We start from the raw sequence: 25,943 nt of genomic DNA, 5'->3' as shown, positions 1-25,943 counted from the left end.
AGCCCTCACCAGTTCCAAATGTGGAAGAGGTGACATTGCCCAAAACAGGTAGGGGCCAGGCCACCCTCCCGGGACCCAGCCCACACCTTGTCCTGCTCCTACCGTGTCAAACCCCCCAAGTGAACTGATTTCCCAGCCCCAGATTTGGTGGAGATTTGCCTTCAATGTACCCGGGTATTGACACTGTTTTCGTCACCGTCACAACCTTCTGCCTTCATGTCCATATCTGAATTGGGGACTATGCTTTGCAGTGGATGGCTGTTGTCTCCAAGGTTTTTGTTTGTTTTTAAATTGAAGTTACATTAGTTTATACCATTATATAGGTTTCAGGTAGACCGCCTTATAAATCAATACTTCCATATCCAATCTCTCTCTTTTTTTTTAAAGATTTATTCATTTATGCGTGTAAGAGCTGGGGTGCAGGCCAGAGGTGTGGGCAGGGAGGATTGGTAAGAGGAATCAGAGTGGGGAGCAGAACAGGCTGATCTACTGAAATTCACTGCTGAGGGGAGCAGCGGGGAGACAGGAGAGGTCTGCTGTGCCCCAGGCTCCCTGCCTGGGAATCGAACTTGTGCTGCAATGGCTGTGAATAGCTTCACAGTGCTAAGACTTTTAACCCCTTGCGCCACCAGGGAGGCCCTCCAAACTCTTTTTGATTATGTATTCCCATCAAATATTTGACAACAAATTATATTATGTGTACTATTAAATCACTACTTTTGGATCATTATAAAACACAAATATTATCTAAAATGTGGCAAGGATAAAATGGAAAAACAAAGAGAGGCCCTGATACCCTGTGCCTCTACCCGGAGGACTGTCTTTTCCACCTGGCGTGAGAGCCCCACTTTGGAGACCAGTGCTCTGCAATACTGGTCTGTGTTCCACAGACTTGCTGCAATACACAGCCTGTGTTCCACAGACTTGCTGCAAGTATTATTCAGGGTTGTATCTTATGGGTGGGGTTGTCGGGAGCCATTGAGAGAGAGTCAGTGTGGCTTCCACCTCCTCATCAATCAAAACTGCTCTTGTTTCTAGCTGAATTTTCTCCCAAGCTTCTGTGTATAAATTCAGTTGAAGAAATTCATCTGCTTTCAAAATGTTTGTAAGATCCAGCCACTCCTCTACAGAGTGAACTAGTCATTCTTCCTCTGTCCATTAAGAACTTACAGATATGGGGCCTCCCTGGTGGCTCAAGGGGTTAAGTCTCAGCACTATGAAGCTATCTGCAGCCACTGCAGCACGAGTTCGATCCCCAGCCAAGGAGCTACCCACTTTGTGCAGCAGACTTCTCCTGCCTCTCCCGCTGCTCCTCTCAGCAGTGTATTTCAGTAGATTCACTTGTTTTGTTCCTCACTTTATCTGTGGTGAATCCTCTTTCCTCCCCCTACCTCTGGCCTACACCCCAGCTCTTGAATGCATAAATTAATGGATCTTTAAAAAAAAGAGGGGGCCTCCCTGGTGGCACAGGGGGTTAAGACACAACCTATGATGCTATCCACAGCCACTGTAGCACGAGTTCGATCCCTGGCCAGGGAGCTACCCACATGGTGCAGCAGACCTCTCCTCTCTCCTGCTGCTCCCCTCAGCAGTGTATTTCAGTCAGTCTGCCTGTTCTGTTCCCTACTCTGTCTTCAGTGAAGCCTCTCACCCCCACACCTCTGGCCTGTACCCCAGTTCTTGTATGCAAAATAAGTAAATCTTTAAAAAAAAAAAAAAAAGAACTTAGAGATAGTAGTATAAGGAAAGGAAAATGCTTCTTTATAGGAGGAGTAAAATTAAATGACTTTTTGGTTGTCAAAAGGGGGAAAGTAGCAAGTGAGTTTTAAGCCCTGGGAGGATTGTGACTAGAGGAAGTTACGCATTTCTGTCACCAGATGGAGAAAGTTTTGTAGAAAGTGAGCTCTCTAGAACTGTTGACAGTGGTGATGTGAGAACTTGATTTTGGCAGAAGCTGTCTGATAAAATGACTTTTCTCTGGCAGTCAACACTAAGAAGGACTCAGAGTCAGCCCCGGTCAAAGGAGGCACCATGACTGACCTGGGTAAGACGGGGAGCCTTGGGCAAGGTCAGCAGAGCCCCAGCAGGGGATTCAGCTGCGCTTTTCCCTCCAAAGACTCTATTTTGTTGTGTTTACTTTCAGATGAACAGGAGGATGAAAGCATGGAGACCACGGGCAAGGTAGAGCCAGTTTAGAGAGGCCTCCCTCTCTACGTGATTCTGATTTGTGATTATAAAGTGCCCCCGCCAGGGCTGCTATTACCCAGGCCTTTCCCACCCGAGGCTAATTCTAGCTGTTGCTCAGAACTCTGACCCTTTTAGATCGGGGGCCCTGTTCATTCCCGTGCCCACCTTTAGTGGCCGCATTTCTGGGGTTTAGGAGAAACAGAGGGTTGCTAAGGGCAAAATGGGAATGCTGGGTGTCCAGTAGCCTCTGTACTCTTAGGATGAGGATGAGAACAGTACGGGGAACAAGGGGGAGCAGACCAAGAATCCAGACCTGCATGAGGACAATGTGACCGAGCAGACCCACCACATCATCATCCCCAGCTATGCTGCCTGGTTTGACTATAATAGGTACTGTGGCTTTAACTCCTCACTGAATCCTTGCTTTCATGCCTTGGGTAGGGGGTGAGCGTGTCAGTGTGTGGCCCCTCTTCCTGCCTCCAGGTGAGTTTGCTTCTCCTTCAGCCCTAAAGACCAGGGCACGCTGCAGTTTAGGAGAACTCCTGGTCGCTAAGTCTTCCAGCCCTAGCGGGCTTCTCCCCAAGTGCCTTCCCTCCTGCAGTCTCCACCTAGTTAACCTCCCCCTAGGTTCTTCCTTTTCTGGCCTTCCCATCTCTCCACTGGCTCCTCTGAGTCCACGTTGGCTTTTTTTGCAGTGTTCATGCCATTGAGCGGCGGGCTCTCCCCGAGTTCTTCAACGGCAAGAACAAGTCCAAGACTCCGGAAATGTAAGGCTCTCAGCGGCGGTTCCCTCTCTCCCTCCTGTCCCTGTTCACCCTTCCCGATCTAGCAGCATTCAGCAGCTGAATTCTTGAGCTACTGCTGTGGGCCAAGCACTGTCCTCAGCTTACAAGAGACACGATCTCTTCCCACGGGCAGCACTGTGACCGCAGTAGCATGCTCTCTGGGATTCACCCAGGGGTGGTACTAAGCATGTTCTTCTGTACAAAGGTACCTGCGCCAGCGTCTCCAATCTCTTATTAGGGCGCAGAACTCTGTAATCTGTGATTGTCCATGTTGTCCCAAATGCAGATATCCCTCGCGTAAATGTTAGCTTTGAAAAGAATATAAAATAATTTTACCAGGCTGGTTCCTAGAGTAGGTAATGACAGGAAATAGGAGCGAAGGGACTGCGAAGACCCCAGGCAGTGAGGGGGTACGGAGAGGACGCTCTGGGAGAGCAGAGTTACGTGAAATGCAGCTTTAAGGCTCAGAAGCTGTCCTCACCACCTCTCGTCCGGGGTATTCCCTCAGGCTAAGCCTACTCCCCTTGGACAAGGTTTGGTGATGTGTGGTTCAGATCCATGGGGTGGCGAGGAGGCTGAGACTTAGTGCCGCGCCGTGGCTCCTGCTAAGCACTGAATGGCCTCTCTCCCGGCTGCCTCACTTCCTCTCCTTGGGGTCACCCTCCTTTCCCGCCCAGTTTCTTTCCTTGTGTCTCATACCGTTTGCGCCTCTTGCTTGGCCAAGCAGGGTGTGTGAGAGAGAGGAGTAGTGAACAGACAATATGAATTCTACTTGAGATGTGGGCAGGGTGAGACGTGGACAGGGTTAGAACTAGAATGCATGCTTTGCAGTACGTCTCCCAAGCACTAGGTGCCCTGTCTGGAGAACTAATCCTCACATCCACTTTCCAGGTAGTTTCCTTATATCAGTTTGCTGATTAGGAAATTGAATTAGGATCAGTCACTTGCTTAAGGTCACACAGCTACTAAACAGTAAACTTTGCATCTGAAACCTTTTTCTAGCTCATGTTCATAAACTTTACACTATTTCGCACAACAACTACCATTTTTTGAGCATCTACAATATCTCTGACACTAGTAGGTCTTCCCAGACCTTTCTAATCCTCAACAGATACTCCGTTTTACAGATGAGAAAACAGAGTTTCAAAAATTTAAGTAACTTGGGCTTCCCTGGTGGTGCAAGGGGTTAAGACGCAACCTATGAAGCCATCCGCAGCCACTGCAGCGTGAGTTTGATCCCCGGCAGGGAGCAACCCACATGGCACAGCAGACCTCTCCTGACTCGCCCGCTGCTCCCCTCAGCAGTGTATTTCACTCAATCTGCCTGTTCTGTTCCCTGCTCGGTCTCTGGTGAATCCTCTCACCCCCCGCGTCTGTACCCCAGTTCTTGTATGCATAATAAATAAGTCTTTTTTTAAAAAAATTAAGTAACTTGCTGATATGAACTTAGATTTCTTTTTTTTAAGAATTGCTAATTCTTTTTTTTTTTTTTTTTTTAAGATTTATTTATTTATACAAGCACTGGGTACAGTCAGAAGCGCGGGAGGGCGAGAGAATTCACCAGAGCCAGAGCGGGGAGCAGAGCAGGCAGAAGGACCGAAGCACACTGCTGAGGGGAGCAGCGGGCGGCAGGAGAGGTCTGCGCGCCATGTGGGACCCTCCTCCGGTGGCCGGGGAGCAGCTGGGGATCGAACCGGCGCCGCAGAGGCCGCGGGCAGCTTTGCAACCGCTCAACCGCTGCGCCACCGGGGAGGCCCTGAACTTAGATCTTTCTACCTTCAAAATGTTTATATTCTGTCCTGCTGGTTGGCCTCCTAGACAGGACTTCCCTTTAATTTAACATCTGATTTGGAAATAAGGGCACTTTTTCTTACATTTTGATTTTGCATTGGATGAAACATCTCCAGGTACAGTCAAAGAGGTAATTCGTTTCACTGAAAATCCATCAAGGAAATGGATTTTTGCAAAACCCATCAAGGATGCAAGGCCAAGCGCCTTGTCCAGCCTGTGGTAGACAGTGTTTGGTTAAACGAGCCATTCTTTGCTGAAGTCTTTTCTGCACAGAAGTCATTAGCACTTTATTATTTTTCCTCTTCAGCCTTCATGTCTTCAACAGACACTTACTTTTCTTCCTCTCGTTCATCTCTCTGCTAAGCTACCTGGCCTATCGAAACTTCATGATTGACACTTACCGGCTGAACCCCCAAGAGTATCTCACCTCCACCGCCTGCCGCAGGAACCTGGCAGGTGATGTCTGTGCCATCATGAGGTGGGTCTCAGCTGAGGGGAGGAGGTCCGTGAGGGTGGCTGCCCATGCGGATTACAGCAAGGAGCATAGGGGAGTGAGAAGGAAAAAGCACCTGTAGAGAAAGGCAGAGTGCAGGTTTGGCGTGTGAGTGACTGGAGGGAGTAGGAAAGGCATTCTCTCGAGTGCAGAATAAAGGAGAAAACGTGTCTGTGGTTGAGGGAGACTGGTTCAGTTTTGCTGGCTGTCCAGAGGACAGGGTTAGCAGGTGGGTGGATAGGGAGAGGTCCAAGATGGAGATGTGGCTTTGGGTGTCACTGGCCTTGGGTGTCAGTGGTGGGAGGAGATGGGATTTCATAGGGAAGGAGCAGGGGAGGAGGCCAGGGGAGAGGGCACTTTACATCCCCACCTCTGTGCCCCTCCTTCCTCCTCCCCATCTTTCTTGCTTTCCCGCATAACCCCGTCTTTGCCTTTCCTAGGGTCCATGCCTTCCTAGAGCAGTGGGGGCTCATTAACTACCAGGTGGATGCTGAGAGTCGACCAACCCCAATGGGGCCTCCCCCCACCTCCCACTTTCATGTCTTGGCGGACACGCCATCAGGGCTGGTGCCTCTGCAGCCCAAGACCCCGCAGGTAGGGTGAGGGGCTGTGGGGAAGGGATGGGTTGGGTCAAATTGGGCTTCTTTGGACTTTTCTTTTTCTGGTTTTTTAGGGTAATGTTCAGGAGTGCTTTCAGATTTCTTCCTTTTCTGTGAGATGCAAAGGGTCGTAGGAATCAGCCCCTTCTGCCTAGCACCCTCGCTCAGCCTCTGAACCTAAGACTGTGAGGACATGCTGAGGGAGGAGAGATGCTTCTTGTCCTCAGAGCGGCCAGGCTAATGTAGGGGGTGGAACAGACAGTGAAAAATGCTTAAAATTAAGTTGCATGAAATTTTTAAACTTTTATCACGTATCCAACATTTTTTCATTTTTGCTTCATAATTATTACCACTTCCATTTTTTGATTCCACCTCCATTTCATACATTAAGTTAAGAGGATTACGTGGCTTGCCCAAACTCACAGAGTGCCAGAACTAGGATTAGAGCCTACTTGTCCAGCTCCTTAAAGAGCCTGTAACGATACATGTAACACAACTGGAGATCATGCCAACTGAGGATCCAGTCATTAAGGAACCATGAAACAGTGGCATGAGTGCCCCCAGAGCTTGTGGCTCACCTGGCATTGGCCTTGAGGCCTCCACAGCCTCGGCCAGGTCATTTTCTGCCCAGCCTCCGTGACGCCAAGCTCTGTCCCCCAGGGCCGCCAGGTTGATGCTGATACCAAGGCTGGGCGAAAGGGCAAAGAGCTGGATGACCTGGTGCCAGAGACGGCTAAGGGCAAGCCAGAGCTGGTAGGTGGGATGTAGACCCCGCTGGGCTTTTTTGCCCCTTTATTGGGGGGCCCCTGCCCGGGAAGAAGAGACATGAGCACAGAGGAGCTGCAGCAATAAGGGAGGAAGTCCCACCAGGGGCGTCCCTGGCTTTGGGAAGGAAGCTCCTTCTGTCTTTCCTCTCTCTGTCCTCCCCTAACTCCCCGCGGCCACTCGTACTCACCTCTTTTTTCCCTCCACACATAGCAGACATCTGCTTCCCAGCAAATGCTCAACTTCCCTGACAAAGGCAAAGAGAAACCGACCGACATGCAGAACTTCGGGCTACGCACAGACATGTACACCAAGAAGAATGTCCCTTCCAAGGTACAGCAGGGCGGGCTGGCTTCGTTCTAGAGCCTTGCACCTCAGAGGCCCAGGCTCCTCTCTCTGACCCTCCTGTGTTTCCCATGCAGAGCAAAGCTGCAGCCAGTGCCACTCGCGAGTGGACAGAGCAGGAGACCCTGCTGCTCCTGGAGGTAATTGGGGCAAGAAAGGAGAGTTCTGTGCAAAGTAACCAGGGTGCCAACTGCAGCTCTGAGTAGGGAGAGCAGGATCTTGGCCCCCAACCTCTCCGCTTCTCACTGCCCAGCGCACCTGCCCCAGGAGACAGCTCTCAGCCAGGGATTTGGCCATTTCATTAATTCCGTATCCCTCCTCAGTGCTTCTTGGACGTTCCCCTGGGATCCAGCAGAGTATACAAACAGGACACAGACAGTTTTGAAGCCAGCTAACTTAGTAGACTAGTAGCTAAGTAAGCAAAGTTGTGTCTCCACCACCACCCAGGCACTGGAAATGTACAAAGACGACTGGAACAAAGTATCAGAGCACGTTGGAAGCCGCACCCAGGATGAGTGCATCTTGCATTTTCTTCGTCTTCCCATTGAAGACCCTTACCTAGAGGACTCAGAGGCCTCGCTGGGCCCCCTGGCCTACCAGCCTATCCCCTTCAGTCAATCAGGCAATCCTGTCATGAGCACTGTTGCCTTCCTGGCATCTGTCGTTGATCCCCGAGTTGCCTCTGCTGCCGCGAAGTCAGCCCTAGGTAATGTGGCAGGACCCTGGCCTGCTTAGTTTGTATCTCAGGGGCTTGTCACTCAGACCTTGAAGCCCCATCAAGTTTCGGTGCCCTGCTGGCCTTGCCTGCTGCTGGCTCAGCGCACTCCCTGCTGGCCCAGGTGGCGAGATGGGCTTGTGAGGATGCTTTCCCAGGGATAGCCAGAACTTGCCCACTCCCTCTCATCCTCTCTGGTCTTGCAGAAGAGTTCTCCAAAATGAAGGAAGAGGTGCCCACAGCCTTGGTGGAGGCTCATGTTCGGAAAGTGGAAGAAGCAGCCAAAGTGACAGGCAAAGCAGATCCAGCCTTTGGCCTGGAGAGCAGTGGCATTGCAGGGACCACCTCTGATGAGCCTGAGCGGATTGGTAAGGCCCAGCAAGTGGCTCATTCCTCTCCTCACCCGGGGCCTGGCTCCGCTGTGCCATCCCTGCTCAGAGCTCCCCTCAGCGCAACGGGAATGGGGGGCATTGGTGGGTCCTTATTTCCCCACAGCTTTACCTAGGGACTGTGGTCCCCAGCTGGCCCTCTCACTGAGATGCTCTAGGAGGAGAGGCAGTGGGGAAGGTGTCGTAGAGACAGACTCTGTATCAGGCGTTCCCCATTTCCTCTTCCCACGGGCCCAGAGGAGAGTGGGACTGAAGAGGCGCGGGCAGAGGGCCAGGCCACGGAGGAGAAGAAGGAGCCCAAGGTACAGTGGCGCGCCCCGGGGCCGGGCGGGTGGGGGCCAGGCGCGGGGAGCTGGCGTGGTTGGCCTGCCCGCTGGAGCCAGATGGCCCCCGAGGAAGAGCCGGCCACCCTGACCTTCCCTGATCTTCTTCCACTGGGACTTCAGGAGCCCCGAGAAGGAGTTGGGGCTGGCGAGGAAGAAGCAAAGGAAAAAGCCAGCGAGGCGCCCAAGAAGGATGAGGAGAAGGGGAAGGAGGGCGACAGTGAGAAGGAGTCAGAGAGGAGCGAGGGGGACCCGGCAGGTGAGCCTCCCGCCACAGCGCCGGCTCCAGGCGCAGGCCTGAGGATAACGCGGCCCTTTCTTGGCCCAGGTGACGCTGAGAAAGAGAAGGAGCCGAAGGACGGGCAGGAGGAAGTGCTGAAGGAAGTGGTGGAGTCGGAGGGAGAAAGGAAGACGAAGGTGGAGCGCGACATCGGGGAGGGCAATCTCTCCACTGCCGCCGCCGCCGCCCTGGCTGCCGCCGCCGTGAAGGCCAAGGTGATGCCGGCCCAGAAGCCCCCCGGGAAGGGGCTGCGCTGTCCCTGGCTCCCTCACCCGGAGCGCTTCCTCCCCCCTGACGCAGCACTGGCCTCTTGCGTTGGTTTCGGTCCCGAGTTGGTCTCTTTTCTAAGCTTTTTCCGGCTTTTGCCACTGAGCCTGTTTTCTCCCCTCTAATTACTTGAGCGTCTTACCCTTCGCCGCCCTCTGTTTCTCTGCGTTCTTTAAAAAATTTCCTTCTTTACTACTCTCTCGCTCTGGGTTGTGACCACAGCAAGTTTTTCATAAAACCTGCCTGCCTTCCCCTCCCTGGGGAATGTCTTCAGTGGTGTCCCCACAATCACAAGCTGCCCCCCACTCACGTGCGTTCCTCCCCACTCACGTGCTGTTCCCTCCCACTCACGAGCTGTCCCGCCTGCCTTTCCTAGCACTTGGCTGCTGTTGAGGAGAGGAAGATCAAGTCCCTGGTGGCCCTGCTGGTGGAGACCCAGATGAAAAAGTTGGAGATCAAACTCCGGCACTTTGAGGAGTTGGAGACGATCATGGACCGGGAGCGAGAAGCAGTGAGTGGCCTCTCCCGCAGGTCTGTGGTGCCCAGGGAGCCCACCGTGACACCAGGGAGTGTCTCGGTTAGGAGGGTGACGTGGCAGCATAGAAATTCAAGACTGATGGAATGTCAGTAGCCCAGGAAGTAGCCCAGGGCAGGGGTCAGCCTCAGGTGTTATCAAGGATGCTGCCTAGATGAGCCTAGGCACTGAGGCCCACAGGGGCTTGGCTCCATACAGTGGATATTAGCCTGCGTTTGTTATTGTTGCATCTTCAGGGCTTTGACCAGTGCTTGTTAATTAATATTTATTTATTTATTCTAAAAAGATTTGTTTGTTTGTTTGTTTGTTTATTTATTTATTTGTACAAGAACCGGGGTACAGGCCAGATGCACGGGAGGGTGAGAGGATTCACCAGAGACAGAGCAGGGAACAGAACAGGCAGACCGACGAAATACACTGCTGAGGGGAGCAGCGGGCCAGACAGGAGAGGTCTGCCTGCCATGTGGGACCCAGACCGGCCAGTGGGCCGGGATCGAACCCGTGCTGCAGAGGCTGCGGACAACTTCACAGCGCTGCACTCAACCGCCTGCACTACCAGGGGAGGCCCAATGGATATTTATTATTAATTTATTTAATATTAAGTCAGTGCATATCTGTTGAGTGATTGTGTAAGTTAAGGGGTGAGGAAATAGGTTAAGGGCAGGCCTCAGCTTCAGAGATAGACAGAGCATTGAACGATTTTAGTCTTTGAGAAAATCTAAAAGAAGTAGAAGACAGACAGAGACCCCCTATAGCAGCAGGACGGGCACGGAGCAGGATCTCCATGACTCTAGTAGATGGGGCAAAGGAGAGGAGTCCTAGGAGCCCTTGGTGGCTTTTTCAGCCTCCTAGTGAGTTTACCAGGTACACGGCAGGCAGGGGTGCCAGGGGGCTGGGAGGCTGGCAGGCCTCCCAGCCAGTCTTCACTTCCTGGGCTCTCTGGCCTTCTCTCATGGTCTCGTTTTCTCTCTTCTGCTCTCATTCTCTCTGCTCGCCTGGTGTCTCCATGACGCTGCCCTTTTAAGCTCGGTCTCTCAGCCCAGGTGTACCCACCTACACGTGCCCATACCTCACTTCAGGTGCCCACTATCAGGCATGCATTCAGGACAGCAGGGATCCATCATCAATTGTAATGGCGGGAGGGCAGAAAAGCCTGTTATTTTTTTACCTTACCCTACACCTGCTTTCAGCAAATTTAGTTTAATTGGAGACATCAAAAATATAACATTGAGGGCCTCCCCGGTGGCGCAGCGGTTGAGCGCTGGGTTGCGAAGCTGCCCGCGGCCTCTGCGGCGCCGGTTCGATCCCCGGCTGCTCCCCGGCCACCGGAGGAGGGTCCCACATGGCGTGCAGACCTCTCCTGCCGCCCGCTGCTCCCCTCAGCAGTGTACTTCGGTCCTTCTGCCTGCTCTGCTCCCCGCTCTGGCTCTGGTGAATTCTCTCACCCTCCCGCGCTTCTGACTGTACCCAGTGCATGTATAAACAAAACAAACAAACCAGCAAACAAATAAATAAAGCATGCCTCTATAAAAAAAAAAAAAAAAAAAATATAACATTGAAACAGTTTGTTTAAAGTGTCTGACAAATTCAAATATAGAGTTTTCCAATCAAGAATGTAAGTCTTGGGGCCTCCCTGGTGGTGCAAGGGGTTAAGCACTGCACTATGGAGCAATCCACAGCCTCTGCAGCACGAGTTCGATCCCCAGCCAGCCAGGGAGCAACTCACATGGCGCAACAGACCTCTCCTGACTTGCCCGCTGCTCCCTTCAGCAGTGTATTTCAGTCAGTCTGCCTGTTCTGTTCCCCACTCTGTCTCTGGTGAATCCATTCAGCCCCTGTATCTCTGTCCTGTACCCCAGCTCTTGTATGCATAAATAAATAAATCTTAAAAAAAATAATAGGGCCTCCCCGGTGGCGCAGCAGTTGAGTGCTGGGTTGTGAAACTGCCTGCAGCCTCTGCAGCGCCGGTTCGATCCCCGGCTGCCGGGTGAGGGTCCCACATGGCACACAGACCTCTCCTGCCGCCTGCTATTCCCCTCAGCAGTGTACTTTGTTTTTATTTTTTATTTATTTTTTTAAGAGGCATGTATTTTTATTTATTTATGATTTTTATTTACTTGTTGTTTTGTTTATAAATGTACTGGGTACAGTAAGAAGTGCGGGAGGGTGAGAGAATTCACCAGAGCCAGAGCGGGGAGCAGAGCAGGCAGAAGGACCGAAGCACACTGCTGAGGGGAGCAGCGGGCGGCAGGAGAGGTCTGCGCGCCATGTGGGGACCCCTCCTCTGGTGGCTGGGGGAGCAACCGGGGATCGAACCGGCGCCACAGAGGCCGTGGGCAGCTTCGCAACCCAGTGCTCAACCGCTGCGCCACCGGGGAGGCCCTCAGCAGTGTACTTTGTCAGTCTGCCTGCTCTGCTCCCCGCTCTGACTCTGGTGAATTCTCTCGCCCTCCTGCGCTTCTGACTGTACCCAGTGCATGTATAAATAGATAAAATAAATCTTAAAAATAAATAAATAAATAAATCAAGACTTGAGCGACAGAAGAATAAATCTCAGGCTAGTGAGTTAATCTGGAATGGCTTCCTAAGAATGATGAGTTTTTAGCTAATTTTGTAAGAAGAAAATAACACAAATTGACAAGACAGGTTTTCCAGATCAAAGTAATAACAAGCTCAAAGCCACGGAGTTTAACTACCTCAGACAAACCCACTGTAGCCAGAAGCCCTTGGGCAGCCAGAGGACGCAGTGGTGGGAATTTACCAAGAGTAGGTAGAGGAAACCCAAGCACAAGATTTACAATACAGGAGCTGGGGTGCAGGCCAGAGGTGGTGGGGGCGGGATGAGAGGAGTCACCAGAGACAGAGTGGGGAGCAGAATAGGCAGATCTACTGAAATCCACTGCTGAGGGGAGCAGCGGGGAGACAGGAGAGGTCTGCCTCACTATGTGGGTAGCTCCCTTGCCGGGGATCGAACTCATGCAGCAGTGGCTGCTGATAGCTTCATAGTACTGAGACTTGACTCCTTGCACCACCAAGGAGACCCAAGACTTAGATTTGATGTGGGGAACCATCAGAATGAGAGGCTGGCTTTGTTGGAAGACAGAGCAGGGAGGGGCGAGGCATTTTCCTTTGGAGGTCTTCTGAACTTGAGTAACAGTGCTCCCTTGGCTCTGCTGGCAGCTGGAGTACCAGAGGCAGCAGCTCCTGGCAGACAGACAGGCCTTCCACATGGAGCAGCTGAAATATGCTGAGATGCGGGCCCGGCAGCAGCACTTCCAGCAAATGCACCAACAGCAGCAGCAGCCGCCGCAAGCCCTGCCCCCGGGCTCCCAGCCGATCCCACCCACGGGAGCTGCTGGGCCACCCCCAGTCCACAGCCTGGCTATGGCTCCCGCCTCTGTAGCCCCTGCGCCTGCTGGCAGTGGGGCCCCGCCTGGAAGCTTGGGCCCTTCTGAACAGATAGGGCAGGCAGGATCAACGGCAGTGCCACAGCAACAGCAGCCAGCTGGAGCCCCCCAGCCTGGGGCAATCCCACCAGGGGTACCCCCCCTGGACCCCATGGTAAGTGGCGGTTTTGGAACTGTTCACAGCAGGGATCCGGGTGGGTGCTCTCGTCCCCTTCAATGGGGAGATGTGCTCGAACTGGAAACAGTCTCTGCAGACAGACCCATCTCTGTTCCAGCCCTAATCCTAAGCCCCGAGTAGGGGCCCGGCCCACACCTTGCTCTTGGGAACGTTGTCCCAAAGATTTCCCACTTCCTGCCGTGCCAGGAGATGGGAAGGTGGTGCCAGAGCAACTGGGTCACGCCCGCCGTGAAGGGCAGTTGGTCGACGAGCTCTTGTGCCCTAACCTCCTGGGTTTCTCTTTGTTCCCAGGCCCCTCACCGTTCCCCAACCAACAAACTCCTCCCTCCATGATGCCGGGGGCAGTGCCAGGCAGCGGGCACCCAGGCATGGCGGGTAATGCTCCTTTGGGTTTGCCGTTCGGCATGCCGCCTCCTCCTCCCTGCTCCATCCGTCATCCCATTCGGTAGTCTAGCCGACTCCATCGGTATTAACCTCCCCCCTCCTCCTAACCTGCATGGGCATCACCACCATCTCCCGTTTGGCCCGGGCACCCTCCCCCCACCTAACCTGCCTGTGTCCATGGCGAACCCTCTACATCCTAACCTGCCGGCGACCACCACCATGCCATCTTCCTTGCCTCTCGGGCCGGGGCTCGGATCCGCCGCAGCCCAGAGCCCTGCCATTGTGGCAGCTGTTCAGGGCAACCTCCTGCCCAGTGCCAGCCCGCTGCCAGGTGAGAAGGGTCCTGGAGGGGAGAAGGGTGAGGGAGAGGGTCCACACGGAGGGATGGAAGGCAGGTGGGGAACAGGTCAAGTACTAGAGCTCCCACAATCCTTTGTGAACTCTGTGATAAAATTAGAATACAGGAGGAAGGGCCTCTCTGGCTGTCCTCCGCCATCCCCAGCCTGGCAGCTGCCACCTCTGGGATGACGTTGGGGCCTCTCACTGGTGGGTCACGGAGGAGTCCTGTGGCACAGAGCATCTCAGTTGTAAACTTGGAACTAGCTGCCTGTTTGCATGATGATTGGCCTCCCCCTGCTTGTTCCCATCGTGTTCAGATGCCCCATTTAGAGTTCCCTTGGGGGCAGGAGGATGATTTGGGGCATCAGTTTCCCAGTGTGAGGTGGAAGAGGGTGTTGGAAGTTATGGGTACCTCATTCATCTGCCCATCCATTGCATGCCACGCCCGTTCTGTTTGTCCGTGGAGGCCTGGGTCTGGAGCCCTCGCCTGTGACACTCACTCATCTTCCTTTTCTCCTCAGACCCAGGCACCCCCCTGCCTCCAGACCCCACGGCCCCAAGCCCAGGCACGGTCACCCCCGTGCCACCTCCGCAGTGAGGAGCCAGCCAGACAACTCTCCCTGACCCCCATGGAAATCAAGGTTCCAGGAACAGCCCTCCCCCACCACGGGGACCCTTCCCCGCCTGGAGAGTTCATCACTACGTAAGGAACGCTCCTCTGCCCCTCCACAGCCCCCGCTCTGCCCGTGAGAGGCACGCGTTTTTATATCGGATGATCCAAGGACTTCTGTTTAAAAGATGTTTCTAATAATGTCTGGGAGAGAGAGGATAGGATGGGGGTGCCGCCCTCCAAGGTAGGGCCGGGGAGGGTGTTTATACAAGGCTCTAACTAACCACTTCTAGGGTGCACCCCCTCGAAACTACTGCTTTTTTATGGGTAAAGTAAATTAAGCCCCTCAAAGGAAGCAGACACAAAAAAGCCACATGGAGCGCTCTCCACCCACTAAAATATCCTTTTACATTGTTTTGAGGAGGGAAGTGAGTTTTAGGAAGGGGGGAGTTAGGGTTCGGGGATAGAATAGGGTGCAGACTCTGTCTCCTGCGGTCCCTTGTTAGTGACTGAGTCAATTTCTGAAGCCCTCCCCCAACCACCACCCGACCCATTTATTCCTACTAATCTCTCCCGCTGCTTCCTCCGTGTTGCCACGTAGGCCTCCCAGCTCAGCCAATGACACACACACACACACACACACACACACACACACCCCTGCCCTCTGAGTGTCATTTTTGTGTTTTTAAAAGCCACCTGCATAGTTGATGGCAACGTATGTGTATTTGGTGGGGAAGTGTATTTCGGGGGGTTCCTGTGGTAGGTGAGCGAGGAAGAGGAAGAGAAGGTACCGGGCTGTTCTTCCTCCCTCCCTGGGCTCAGTGGGCGCCTGGAAGGCTGGAGCGGGGAGCTGTGAGAGGGTGGGGAGTTGTAAAAACCTGACATTTTCAAAAGCACTTAAGCACCTCCTCCTTAGGACTTGGTGGGCCACCCCCTCTGGCCTCTCCCCTCCTCCACCAAGGCCGGCAGAACCTTGACTGGTAGCCAGGGCTCCCCTGGGTGAGGACACAGGGGCCTGGGAGCAGCGGGGAGGCGCGCCTAGCCCAGGGTAGTGCGGACCTCAGCTTGCAGAGGGCCCCGGCCCGGATCCCAGAGCCTCCGCACCAGCTCTGCCTCTTGATCCTTGAAGCCCAGGCACACACACCCGCCCCCAGGCACCGCAGTGCTTCTCCGTCCCCCACCAGGCCCTTCCTCCCTCACGTCCGTTTCTCTTCCTCTGCGTCTTGGCACCTTTCTTCTGTTCAAGTTTCTGTAAATTTTCTTTTTCTTCCCCCCCCCCTTTTTTTTTATAAATTAATTTGCTTTCAGTTCCATCTTGTGGATGCCTTCTGTGTTCTCTTACCTGTGGCTAACAGCAGAGGGATTGGGCTGGGGGCAGCGCTCCGGAGAGTCCTTCAGGGGGTTCGCATGGGCCTAGACTCGGGCCTCAGTCCGCAGCAGGCTGCCCGCAGCACAGCTGTCGACGCTGGGATGGGGCAGAGGCTCTCACTTGGCCCAAAAATAGCTGTTACAGACTCAGAAGGATCTGCACAACCTGGGGAGTTTGTATATTTACCCTTTCAGAAGCAGTGGCTTCATTCCTTCCCTTATTAGGCAGGGAGAAGGCAGGCACCACTCACTGTTCTTGCTGGTCCCCAACCCTGCTGGGGGCAGGCTCAGGCGGTGCTAATGGAGCCTGGCTTTTAGTGCCAATAAACAATGTCAGCTTCCCACCACGAAAGGCCTTGAGTGGCTGGGGAATGAGAGGTAGGAGAGGCCTTAGCCTCTCCTAAGGATGGAACAAGGAGGAAATCAGATGGTAGGAGAGGGCAGTGCCAGGCCTTGGGTCCTGCAGGAATTCGTGGCTCCCCTAAGCCCCCAAGACGTACCCCTTTGTATAGCATCAGTGATGGGGCCAGTACTTCTCCAATGAGGCAAAGGTGGCCCCTGGAGGCCCTTCCCCACTCTCCCCACCCCCTGGTTCATTTGACCCTGGTCTGTCTCACCTTCAGCCCCTTCACCCTGCTCAGAAAGGAAAGCAGCACTGAACTGAAGGGCATAGAAAAGACAGTTTATTTGGTGAATGCTGACAGCAGACATCATCCGAGAGACAAGCTGGGGAAGGTGCCGTGACTAGCCGTGACTAGAGCCTAGGGAGCCTCTGGGGCCTCACAGGGGATGCAGTCTCACAGGGAACACTCTGGGCATACTGGGAATGTTCTTAGCCATTCAGCACCATGCGGACGAGCTCTGTGGAAAGGAGAGAGGGGTGAACCAGGGAGCAGGACCACGGGGAGGGTCCACCAGGGGCCAGGAGACCACAGACCACAAAGGTAGCCTAAGGAACTCGCCTACACAGCCAACCTTGAGGTTGGTTTGCTGGAGCCACCTTGAGTCTGACCAGCTCTCTGCCCCTAGCTTCCCTCCCGCCAGCTGTTAGTCCCCCCCCCACCACCACCCCGCCCCGCCTTGAGCAGCAGGAACACAGCAGAGGCAGAGAAGTTTTCAACTACACCTATAGCTACTGTCAGCCGCTGGCAGGAGAAGACGGGGTTTTGGGTTACGGTACCTCCAAGCTGCCCAGCAGAAGGAAGGGGAAAAGATTTCAGCTACAGCAGCAGAGTAGGCACAACCCACCCTCCTGTGCCAACCATGCTCTGGGCCAGGGGACCGCCCCGAAAGCAAGATGGGTACTCGCCTGTCCCCGGACACCAGCACCAGGTCCTCTCAGAGCCCGTTTTTAGTAGAGGAGGTACCATACCCCCAGGCCGCCTTCCTCTTGGAGCCCCCCACCCTCCACCCCAGTCAGCTCCATGCAGAAACATGCCGGAGGAAGTCAGATGGTAGTAGGGGAGGGCAGGGCTAGAGAGCAAAGGCTGGGAAGAACACCGGGGAGGCCAACTAGAGAAGGGGAGGCTGGGAGGAGCCGTACCCGCCCCACAGGCCAGTCACCCCGACAGGATATGCCTCACAAACGCTGCAGGAAGGAAGAGACATTGATGGTGAAGACAAGACACAATGGGGTGAAGGGGTCAGGTGGTGGGAAGACAGACATTCCACTTACTCCCATTCCCCACCCTCCGCGCACACATCACCCTTTCCTGCCTCACCCCCACCCACCGCCCGCTCCCTGGGCTGCGCTGGGCCCTGCCCCTTGCCCCCTAGCACTTTTTGGAGCCCAAGCTGGGGGGCAAGGAAACCCCAAAATACTGCGCTTGGCCCGCCTCCTATGGCTGCCTTCTCCGCAGAAGCCCTGCTCATCCCTCACCTTCATAGTTGATACAACCATTGCTGTCCTCGTGCCCTGCCACCAGCATCTCCACTTCCTCCTCTGTCATCTTCTCGCCTGCAGAGGGAAAGGAAGCACTAAGCATTTTTTGGGATCGGGTGGCCAATGAGGTGTATCAGGTGGCACCTAAGCTCACTTTACCCAGTGTGACAAGAACATGGCGGATTTCAGCACCCATGACCGTGCCGTTCCCTTCTTTGTCGAACACCCGAAGGCCTTCCACGTAGTCTTCATAGGTGCCCTGGTCCTTGTTCTTGGCCACTGTCTGCAGCATGGGCAGGAAGTGCTCAAAGTCCAGCACCTTCACATTCATCTCTGCCATGGAGGAGGAGGGAAAAAAATCCCAGGCGTGAGGGGATCACAGGGGTCACCAAGCCAGTTTCCACACGCAGCGGGGGAAATCTGGGGAACTGGCTAGTTAAGAAGGGACCTGGTTTGGTTTGCGACCTAAGAACATAAAGGGAAGCTTTTAGCTTAAAAACGCTAGGCCCATTCCCACTGAGGAGGTGCCCTTGAGGATCCTCACCATCACTCTTGGGGTTCCCCAGAACCTTGAGCACCTCGGCGTTGGTGGGGTTCTGGCCCAGGGCCCTCATGACATCCCCACACTGGCTGTACAGGATCTTGCCATCCCCTGTTCGGTCAAACAGCTGGAAGGCCTCCTTGAACTCTGAGGAGTCAGAGAAACATCAGCGCCTGGAGTTCAGAGTAACCCAAGCCCCGCCGCAGCCCTACTGCCACCTGACTTGGATCGGCTGAGGAAACCAGGTATCTGTACGCTGTACACCCAAGTCCATAAGAGGGATCGGTGCCCCTCCACACTCAGGTGTCCCAGGGAAAGGCAAAGCCTGCCTCCCCCACGCTGGCGGGGTACACACCCCCTCTGCCCGCTGCAAGCCTGCCCAGCCTCCCGCACTACTCGGGCAGGAATTTGCCACCGCCCAGTCCGGGCCTTGTCCTTATAAGGAAGTGGGAGCCGCGGCCTGCGCCTGGGGTCACTGCAGCCTGCCACCTCGCCCCCTTTATGTGCAGAAAAAGACTTTTCCGAGGCCACAGCTACAAAGACGTGTCCTCAGCAATCTGCCTGTCCCCATTTTCCCAAAACAGCTGCTCGCTGCTCTTAACAAGCTTCACAGTTCCAGGCTGGGGGGGGGGGCGCGCAGCTGGAGAGCAAAGGCAGGAGGAGCTGAAGAAGGGTCAGGCGCAGGCAGCTTAGTGCACAGCAGGCGTCAGGGGAGCGAGTTGTCACACACACACTCACACCCCTCAACTCACCAGTGCGGGGGGCCCAGATCTAGAGTGGAGAGGGAGGGTGGGAAGAACGTAAGAAAAGAAAACGGAAGATCCAGGAGGAGGGAGCAGGGCCCCCAGGGGTGCTCCCCTGGGGTGCGTAAGAGACGGCAGGAAGGCGTCAGGGAATAGGTGCGGGGGGGGGGGCTCTCCCTAAGCAGGGCCTCAGGGGGCGGGGATCGCCTACCTGCGGTCTGGTCCTCGGTGAAGTCGCACTGCCCAGAGAAGAGGGGCGGTCAGCGCGCGCGCCCACCCCAAGCGTCGCCCCCAGCCCCGCCAGCCCCGCTCCGTGCGGCGGACGCTTCCCCGCGGGGCGGGACGTCAGACTTCCGAGCCCCCGGCCCCCCGTCCAGGCCCAGGGTCGCCTCTGCCCTCCTCTGCCGTCTCCTCACCCCCACCCGCTCTGCCCGCGCCTCCTCCCGGGGCCCGGCTCCCACCATGTTGGCCGCTCCGCTCCGCGAGACCTTCCCCTGCAGAAATGGCTCCGACTCCGGCCCAGCCCTGGGCGCCGGTGACGTCACCGCGCGCCAGCCAATGGGCGCCCGGGCCCGGCCCGCGCGGGCGGGGCCGCCGCCGGGGAGCGCCGGGCGGGGCCGCGGCCTCCGCCCTTCCCGGCAGCCCCGCCTGAGGCGCGGGGCGGGGGGTGCGGCGGGGCCCGGGGTGCGGCGGGGCGCGGGGTCAGGGTGTCGAGGGGACCGGGGACGCGGGGGGTCGCGGGATCGGGGGTGGGCGGGTGCGGGGTCCTACCCCAGCGGCCGGCAGGGCGGCGCTGCGGGCCGGGGAAGGAGCGCCTGCCCCGCCCCGGCCCCGGCCCCGGCCCCGCCCCGGCGCCCCCGGCCCCCGCCCCGGCCCCGCCCCGGCGCCCCCGCCCCGGCGCCCCGGGCCCGCCCCGGCCCCCGCCCCCCCCCGGGCCCGCCCCGGCGCGGAAGAAGGCCACAGTCTGCGGGGCGGGAGGGGCAGCTCTTTATTGCGCCGCGGCGGGCTCTGCGGCGGGCGCGGGAGGGGAGGTCGGCGCGCGGGGCCTCGGCCGCTCGGGGCCCGCCGCGCCCCCGCTTCTCCGCGCCGGGGGCGGGGTACAGCCGGGCCGGGGTACAGCCGGGGCGGGGGGCGCGGCCGCGGCGCTCAGACGCTCAGGATGTGCTTCAGGAAAGCTGCAGACAGAGCGGGGTCACAGCCCGCACCCGACAGGCACCTCCCTCAGCCCGGGCGGCCGGCCGCGCGCCACGCCGCGGCCCCCAAACCCCACCCCCCCCCCCCACGCCCCCGGCCTCCCCGGGCCCCCCACGCCTCACCTTCGTAGTTGACACAGCCGTTGCTGTCTTCGTGTCCCGCCAGGACCGTGTCCACCTCCTCCTCAGTCATCTTCTCTCCTGAGCGCAGACGCAGCGGCTCAGCCCCGCCTGCACCTCCCCCGGCCTGTCCCCAGGACCCCCGGCCCGAGGGGTGCCCCTGACCCAGCTCCCGGCATTAGCCCTGGGCAGCCTGACCGCCGGGGGCTGAGTCCCGGGGTCCAGTCACCCCGCCTCCCGGAACACGAGCCGCTCCCCTGAAGCGAGGGACCCGAGAGCGGCAGCCTGAGAGCCGCAGGCTCGGCTCCGGCCGCGCGGTCCGCGGTGGGAACCCCGCCTGTGTTAGACCAGGTACCCGCGAGGGGTGGCCCTGGGGTCCCGCGACCACTGACCCTTGACGCACCCTCGGTGTGCAGCCGTACGCCTCGCCTCTTGCTATGAGGCCCCGTCCTCTGCCCAGGCCCAGCTCAGTGCAAACCCCCCAACCTTGCGGAGCCTGAAGGTGCATCGAAGCCCCGACGTCCTGCAGACGGGCTCGGCCTCCCGATGCGAATCCGCTGAGTCAGCACCGGAGCTTTTTTTTTTTTTTTTTTTTTTTTTTCCTTCCTTCTTTCTTTCTTTCTTTCAAAGATTTATTTATGTATGCATACAAGAGCTGGGGTGTAGGCCAGAGGTGTGTGGGGGTGAGAGGATTCACCAGAGCAGAGTGAGGAGAACGGGATCTACTGCTGAGGGGCGCAACAGGGAGACATGAGAGGTCTGTTGCGCCCTTGGGTCATCTCCCTGGCCTGGGATCAAAATCGCTGCCTCGAACTCGCTGCACTGGCTGCCTGTAGCTTGATAGCGCTGTGTCTCTAACCCCTGCACACCCAGGGAGGCCCAGCACTGGTGCACTAAACCTGCTGCTTGTTAGCCCTCGTGTGTGTCCACATCTCCCCTGTGCGTGTAACACTCCCACTACAGAAACAGATCTCCCTCCTCATCCCCTTTCCTCTGCCCCGCGGGACGCATCTGTGTGCCTCTCCGCCTTGGCCTCCACAGGAGGAAGCTCTTCAGATTCTGCCCCAGGGCTATGACTTCCATCTCTTGGCCACCACCGACAGGACAGTAATCCCTCCCTGGCCCCTCCTGTTTGGCCACCCCTCTTGTCCCTCCTCTTCTCCCCACAAGCTTGGCCCCTGCCTCACCCAGGGTGGTGAGGACGTGTCTGAGCTCTGCTCCCATGATTTTGCCGTTCCCTTCCTTGTCAAACACCCGAAGCCCCTCCAGGTAGTCTTCATATGTGCCTTGGTCCCGGTTCTTCGCCACCGCCTGGAGCATGGGCAGGAAAGTCTCAAAGTCTACACGCCGGGACTTCAGCTCTGGAGGTTTGAGAGGTGAGGGGGCGGTCACTGGGGCATCAACGGGAACCCAGCTCCCACCCCCGCCATGAAGGCTTCATCCTGTTCCACATTCAAGAGGCTTTCCTGACCCTGGTCGGTGTTTGAAGTCCTAAGATCCACCCCAGCATCCTTTGTCACCAAACCAACTTTCCTCAGTTCCACCACCCAAATGAAAATCCATGTTTTTCTAGGGATCTCCTTACCATCATTCTTGGGGTTCCCCAGGACCTTGTGCACCTCAGCATTCGTAGGATTCTGGCCCAGGGCCCTCATCAAGTCCCCACACTGGCTGTACAGGATCTTGCCATCCCCTACTCGGTCAAACAGCTCAAAGGCCTCCTTGAACTCTGAAGTAGAAAGGAGGGTCAACATTGGCCAGGGGTTCCCATCACCCCCAGACAGAAAGGAGGCTCAGAAACTATGTGCTAGCGATGAGCATAACAGAGGACTAGTGTGGGAGGTTTCAAGGTCAGGACCAAAGTTAGGGGACTAGAAAGAAGCTCCGACGAAGATCCGACGTGGGGCTTGATAGTGGGCTGAGGGGACCAGCTTCTCCTCACCTTCCAGCTGGTCCTTGTTAAACTCGATCTGTGGAAGAAAAGAGCAGGTGAGAAGGGATGACAGGGCTCGTTCAAATCTCTCCAGTGCTCCTCCCAGCCAAATGGCAGCCGCTTCTGGGGAGGGGCCTGAAGGGACCAGAATGGGAATCCAGCCACCTTAGTCCTAGTCCCAGCTCTGGACCTTGGGGAAATCCCAAGAGGAGGAATTATAGGGGGGAGGGTTTCCTGAGAACAGGCTTAATCCCATCCACCTGTTCCCCTCCCTCCAGTGCCCTGGGCCCTGCATCTCTCACATAACTGGGGGCTGAACAAAGGCTAAATTTACCCCTGGCCCCCAGCTGTGATTGTCTAACAAGTCTGTCCTCTTCAGCCTTCCCTTCTGGACTTCAGAGCTGTGGCCTTTAGAGCTGCATAGTCACGCAGCAGCTCCTTCCCTTCACCCTGAAACTAACTGTCCCCAGAACCCAGATGTTCCCCATCTCACCATCCCTGCCTCCAGCAGGGGATCAGTGGGAATGTGTGCGTGTGTGGTGCGCACACACACGAATCCGTGCTACAGGTTAGAGAAAACAACAGACTCCAGCAGAGTCACTAACCCCAATGCTTCCAAATGGAGGACGAAGAGGAGCCTCTAATATCATTCCACTGTTCACTGATACCCCACTTTCTAGATACCCCCTCATTCCCTAGGCTGTACCACCCCCTCCAAATTCTCTCCTCACTTTCTGGAGACTCACCGCCACTTTGGAGAGATCGATGGGGGGCTCTTGGGTTTTTCCGGGAGTCAGGGGGACAGCTGGCGTGGGCTCAGCCTTGCCCTTGGCTAGAGGGGTCCCTGGTGCTGGCCTGGCAGCAGGTTTGGAGACAGAGGGCCCTGCTGGTTTCTTCACGGGTACATCCTTCTTGGGAGGCATGATGTCCAGTGGCCAGAGGACAGTGTGACGATGGGGGCACCCATCTCTGTTTAAATAGTCAGGGAGTCTGGGATGTCAAGGGGCGGGGGCAGGGACAGAGAGCCAGCTGGCAGTGGGGAGGGAGAGGCAGAGGAGAGCTCCAGCCTGCCCTAGCTCCCCTGGCCTCCAACGGCTTAGTTCCCTCACCCAAGGTCTTTCTCTTCTGTCCACCCAGCCCAACGACTAGCCAGAACAATGGCCCCTTGGGGGTAGGGGGAGGAAGCCAGAGACTGCTCAGAGTAGGGGAGTTAAATTCCCCATGAGGATTAGGATGCTTGCCTGTGACAATGAGGTAGGAGGGAGGCAAAGAAGGGGATTCAGGCACGGGAGGCCCTTAACCCTGACTCAGAGCAGCCCTTAACTCTGGCACAGTAGGCCTTTTAGATTCATGAAAGCTAAGGCAGGGAAGGGCCTTGTGAGCTGGGATAAAGTGGGGTCTTGGAGCAGTAAAAGGTGAAGAACAATCAGCAGCTCATCCATACCCCCCCCCCCCCATGAATGAGGAACAGGGGAACTGTTCCTGAACCCCAGCCTGATAATCCGGGATACTTAAGAGTCCTTAGCTCCCGCCCTCGCAGCCAGAACTGGAGCTGTGTGTGCACCACAGAGAAAGACATCCATGCTGCCCACCGCGGCTGCACCCCGTGTATCTTCAGGGGAGGGGGTGGGGGCAAGATCTCGTTTTACACCCACCACCCACACTTCGAGGAAGAAAACCTTTTCCAGAGACCGTGGTCTTGGAAGTCAAAGGGCGCCTGCTGAGCCCGAGGGACTCCGTGGTGTCACCAGGGGGATGGTCACACTAACAGGCAAAGGGTCTAAATTCTAAAATCTCTAATCCAAAAGGATGGGGAGGTCCTGTGGGCTCCAGGGGCGCGCACCCCCACCAGGTGCATATGAAAAACCCCGACTCAGAGTTGATGCTGGGTCTCCACTGGCACAAAGCATCTGAGTGTCATCACTGCAAATTGTCCCGTTTTAGGAAAATCACTCATCCCTCCTGCCCGGAGTGTGTGTGTGTGTCTCTCTCACACTCTCACACACACACACACCCCCCCCCACCGCACCACACACACCACCACCACCCCTAAAACTCACCCTGCAGGTCCAGGTGAGGGGCAGAGGGGGTGGGGGGCGGTGCCAGGCGGCCGCGGGCCCTCAAGGGTTAACTGCGGCGGCCGCGGGGCTTGCCGGGAGTTGTAGTCCTCGGGCGCCCGGGGGCTCACGGGAAGCGCCTCTCCCCGGCCGGCGCAGGGCGGGTGCAGCGGCTTCCGGCAGCGGCGGCGGTTGGTGACTCAGGCGCCCCCGGCTGCGGCTCTTGTCCCGGAACTAAAAGGCAGTTACCGTCCTCACCCCTGACCCTGCGGCGCGCGGGGGCGCCCGGAGTCTCGTCCCGTCGGGCCCTCGAGCGTGGGCGGGCTGTCGCCTGGGGGCCCTGGGGCGAGAGCCCGGAGCCGGGCGGCTGGGCCTGCGGCGGGGGCCGGGGGGGGGGGGCGGCGCGGCCCCCCGCGGGGAGTGGGGCGGTCTGTGGCTTCCTCTCGCGGCTTGACCAGGAACAGTGGCTGTGTGACTTGGAACACTAACTCCAAAGTTATTTTTTTTAAGTTTTTTTAAAAATATGCATACAAGAACGGGGGTGCAGGCCAGAGGTGCGGGGTGGGGGGTAAGAGGACCCACCAGAGACAGAGCGGGGAGCAGAACAGGCGGACGGACTGAAACCCACTGCGGAGGGGAGCAGCGGGGAGACAGGAGAGGTCTGCTCCGCCCTGTGGGGAGCTCCCTGGCTGGGGATCGAACTCGTGCTGCAGAGGCGCAACCCCTTGCGCCGCCAGGGAGGCCCCCAAAGTTACTTTTTAATGAGCTGGTAGTGGAAGTGGATATTAGGGTTTACAATGAAGCCCCGTTACTTTCCCAAGCCTCCCCCGGGAGGGCGCGTCCTCATACTCGACCGCAGCTGCCCTGCCAGGTCCTCACGGGGCTCCTTGGACCCACTGGGCTCCCCAGCCCTTACCCTGAGCACCGGACAGCCCAGGACGCCTCCTTCCCCCACACGGTTATCAAAGGTCGCCGCCCCTGGAGGAAATCAGCCGCAGGCCCGCCATCCCTTGCCCTGGGGCGCAGCTCTTGCTGGGGCGCGGGGGTGCACGGTCCTGCTGGGAGTGGGTCAGAGTAGAAGACCGCGGAGGTCTGGGGGGTGAGTCACAGTGGATGTTATGGGCAGTAAGTGACGTTGCTCATTGGGCAGTTTCCTGGGAGACTAGAAATGGGTCGTGCAAAAAAATAGGAGGGGGAGGATGTTAGCCGTCCCTGGAGGCCTCGCACGCCAGCACTGCATGAAGGCGCTAAATTATCTCAGAGGCAGCATGGGGGGTGCTAATGCCTGGGCTCAGAGCAGAGCCCTCAGATTGGAAGCCAGGTTCTGCCAGGTGGTTGCTGGTAACCTCTTAACAAGTTAGTTCTCTCTGCCTCAGTAAAATAAGGACAAAACCGACCTCCTAGGGCTGTTGGGAGGATGGGATGTGTTCACGTTTGCAAGATCGAATGGGCTGGGCACGGAGTAAGTGGTTTATGTAAATAGGGCTCCTCTAATCTTGCTTACATAATGAGGTGCTTGGTATTTTCTGCTTTCCATCCACTAAGGATCACTAGGCATGAAGAGAGCAGAAAGGAATGCATTTCTCCTGTGTTTGGTTAGAAGACTCGTTGCCCCCACAGATGTCTTCTGCGTCTTTCATTGCCTGCACAGAAGTTGATTTAAAGATAAGATCTATTTGGTTTTTTCCCCTCCTCCTCTCGCTGGAAACCGCTT

At 56.6% G+C, this 25,943-nt stretch overlaps 3 protein-coding genes across 4 annotated transcripts; 1 reads left to right on the top strand and 2 right to left on the bottom strand.

The window, feature by feature from the left end:
* Positions 1-5: 5 nt before the first annotated feature.
* Positions 6-14,439, top strand: LOC119235056 (SWI/SNF complex subunit SMARCC2-like; the record flags this gene model as incomplete). The annotated part of the gene is given in 21 exon segments (XM_037498096.2): positions 6-48; positions 1,985-2,044; positions 2,144-2,181; positions 2,447-2,577; positions 2,883-2,954; positions 5,128-5,241; positions 5,697-5,850; positions 6,516-6,608; positions 6,834-6,953; positions 7,043-7,105; positions 7,413-7,671; positions 7,887-8,048; positions 8,307-8,371; positions 8,516-8,651; positions 8,721-8,887; positions 9,316-9,450; positions 12,655-13,015; positions 13,018-13,035; positions 13,351-13,434; positions 13,709-13,774; positions 14,304-14,439. Coding segments are annotated over 21 exon segments (2,418 nt in total), but the record flags the coding sequence as incomplete, so codon positions are not given.
* A 1,963-nt stretch (positions 14,440-16,402) lies between these two features.
* On the bottom strand, positions 16,403-19,460 carry LOC119235057 (myosin light polypeptide 6). 2 transcript variants are annotated; one of them, XM_037498097.2, is made up of 7 exons: positions 19,388-19,460; positions 19,138-19,165; positions 18,187-18,330; positions 17,802-17,975; positions 17,640-17,717; positions 17,304-17,348; positions 16,582-16,621 (listed from the first exon to the last, which is right to left on the bottom strand). In XM_037498097.2, exons 1-6 carry the CDS (start codon positions 19,388-19,390, stop codon positions 17,320-17,322), a joined length of 456 nt encoding a protein of 151 aa, XP_037353994.1. In that variant the 5' UTR covers positions 19,391-19,460; the 3' UTR covers positions 16,582-16,621; positions 17,304-17,319. The 2 variants fall into 2 exon arrangements, with proteins under 2 accessions (XP_037353995.1, XP_037353994.1); XM_037498098.2 differs by lacking the exon at positions 17,304-17,348 and having other exon boundaries at positions 16,403-16,621; positions 19,388-19,459.
* Positions 19,461-20,019: 559 nt separating this feature from the next.
* LOC119235058 (myosin light chain 6B) lies at positions 20,020-25,313 on the bottom strand. Its single transcript, XM_037498099.2, has 8 exons — positions 25,146-25,313; positions 24,233-24,463; positions 22,919-23,141; positions 22,182-22,209; positions 21,825-21,968; positions 21,427-21,600; positions 20,243-20,320; positions 20,020-20,101 (listed from the first exon to the last, which is right to left on the bottom strand). Exons 3-8 carry the CDS (start codon positions 23,093-23,095, stop codon positions 20,073-20,075), a joined length of 630 nt encoding a protein of 209 aa, XP_037353996.1. The 5' UTR covers positions 23,096-23,141; positions 24,233-24,463; positions 25,146-25,313; the 3' UTR covers positions 20,020-20,072.
* Between the last annotated feature and the right edge of the window lie 630 nt (positions 25,314-25,943).

This window comes from Talpa occidentalis, unplaced genomic scaffold (genome assembly GCF_014898055.3).
Source record: "Talpa occidentalis isolate TD23 unplaced genomic scaffold, MPIMG_talOcc4v2.1 talOcc4.866, whole genome shotgun sequence".
Taxonomy (NCBI): domain Eukaryota; kingdom Metazoa; phylum Chordata; class Mammalia; order Eulipotyphla; family Talpidae; genus Talpa; species Talpa occidentalis.
The sequence above is the reverse complement of the archived record's forward strand: the minus strand, read 5'-3'. Positions and strand labels throughout refer to the sequence as shown.

What these genes read in the sequence shown, in the direction of transcription:
- LOC119235058 (XM_037498099.2), bottom strand. Translation starts at nt 23,095, where the DNA reads ATGCCTCCCAAGAAGGATGTACCCGTGAAGAAACCAGCAGGGCCCTCT. An exon ending in GGGGAACCCCAAGAATGATG is followed by an intron (nt 21,601 to 21,824) that starts GTAAGGAGATCC and finishes TCAAACCTCCAG; the next exon opens with AGCTGAAGTCCCGGCGTGTA. An exon ending in CGGCTGTGTCAACTACGAAG is followed by an intron (nt 20,102 to 20,242) that starts GTGAGGCGTGGG and finishes CTCTGTCTGCAG; the next exon opens with CTTTCCTGAAGCACATCCTG.
- LOC119235057 (XM_037498097.2), bottom strand. An exon ending in CACCGAGGACCAGACCGCAG is followed by an intron (nt 18,331 to 19,137) that starts GTAGGCGATCCC and finishes CTGACTCCTCAG; the next exon opens with AGTTCAAGGAGGCCTTCCAG. An exon ending in CCATGTTCTTGTCACACTGG is followed by an intron (nt 17,718 to 17,801) that starts GTAAAGTGAGCT and finishes TTCCCTCTGCAG; the next exon opens with GCGAGAAGATGACAGAGGAG.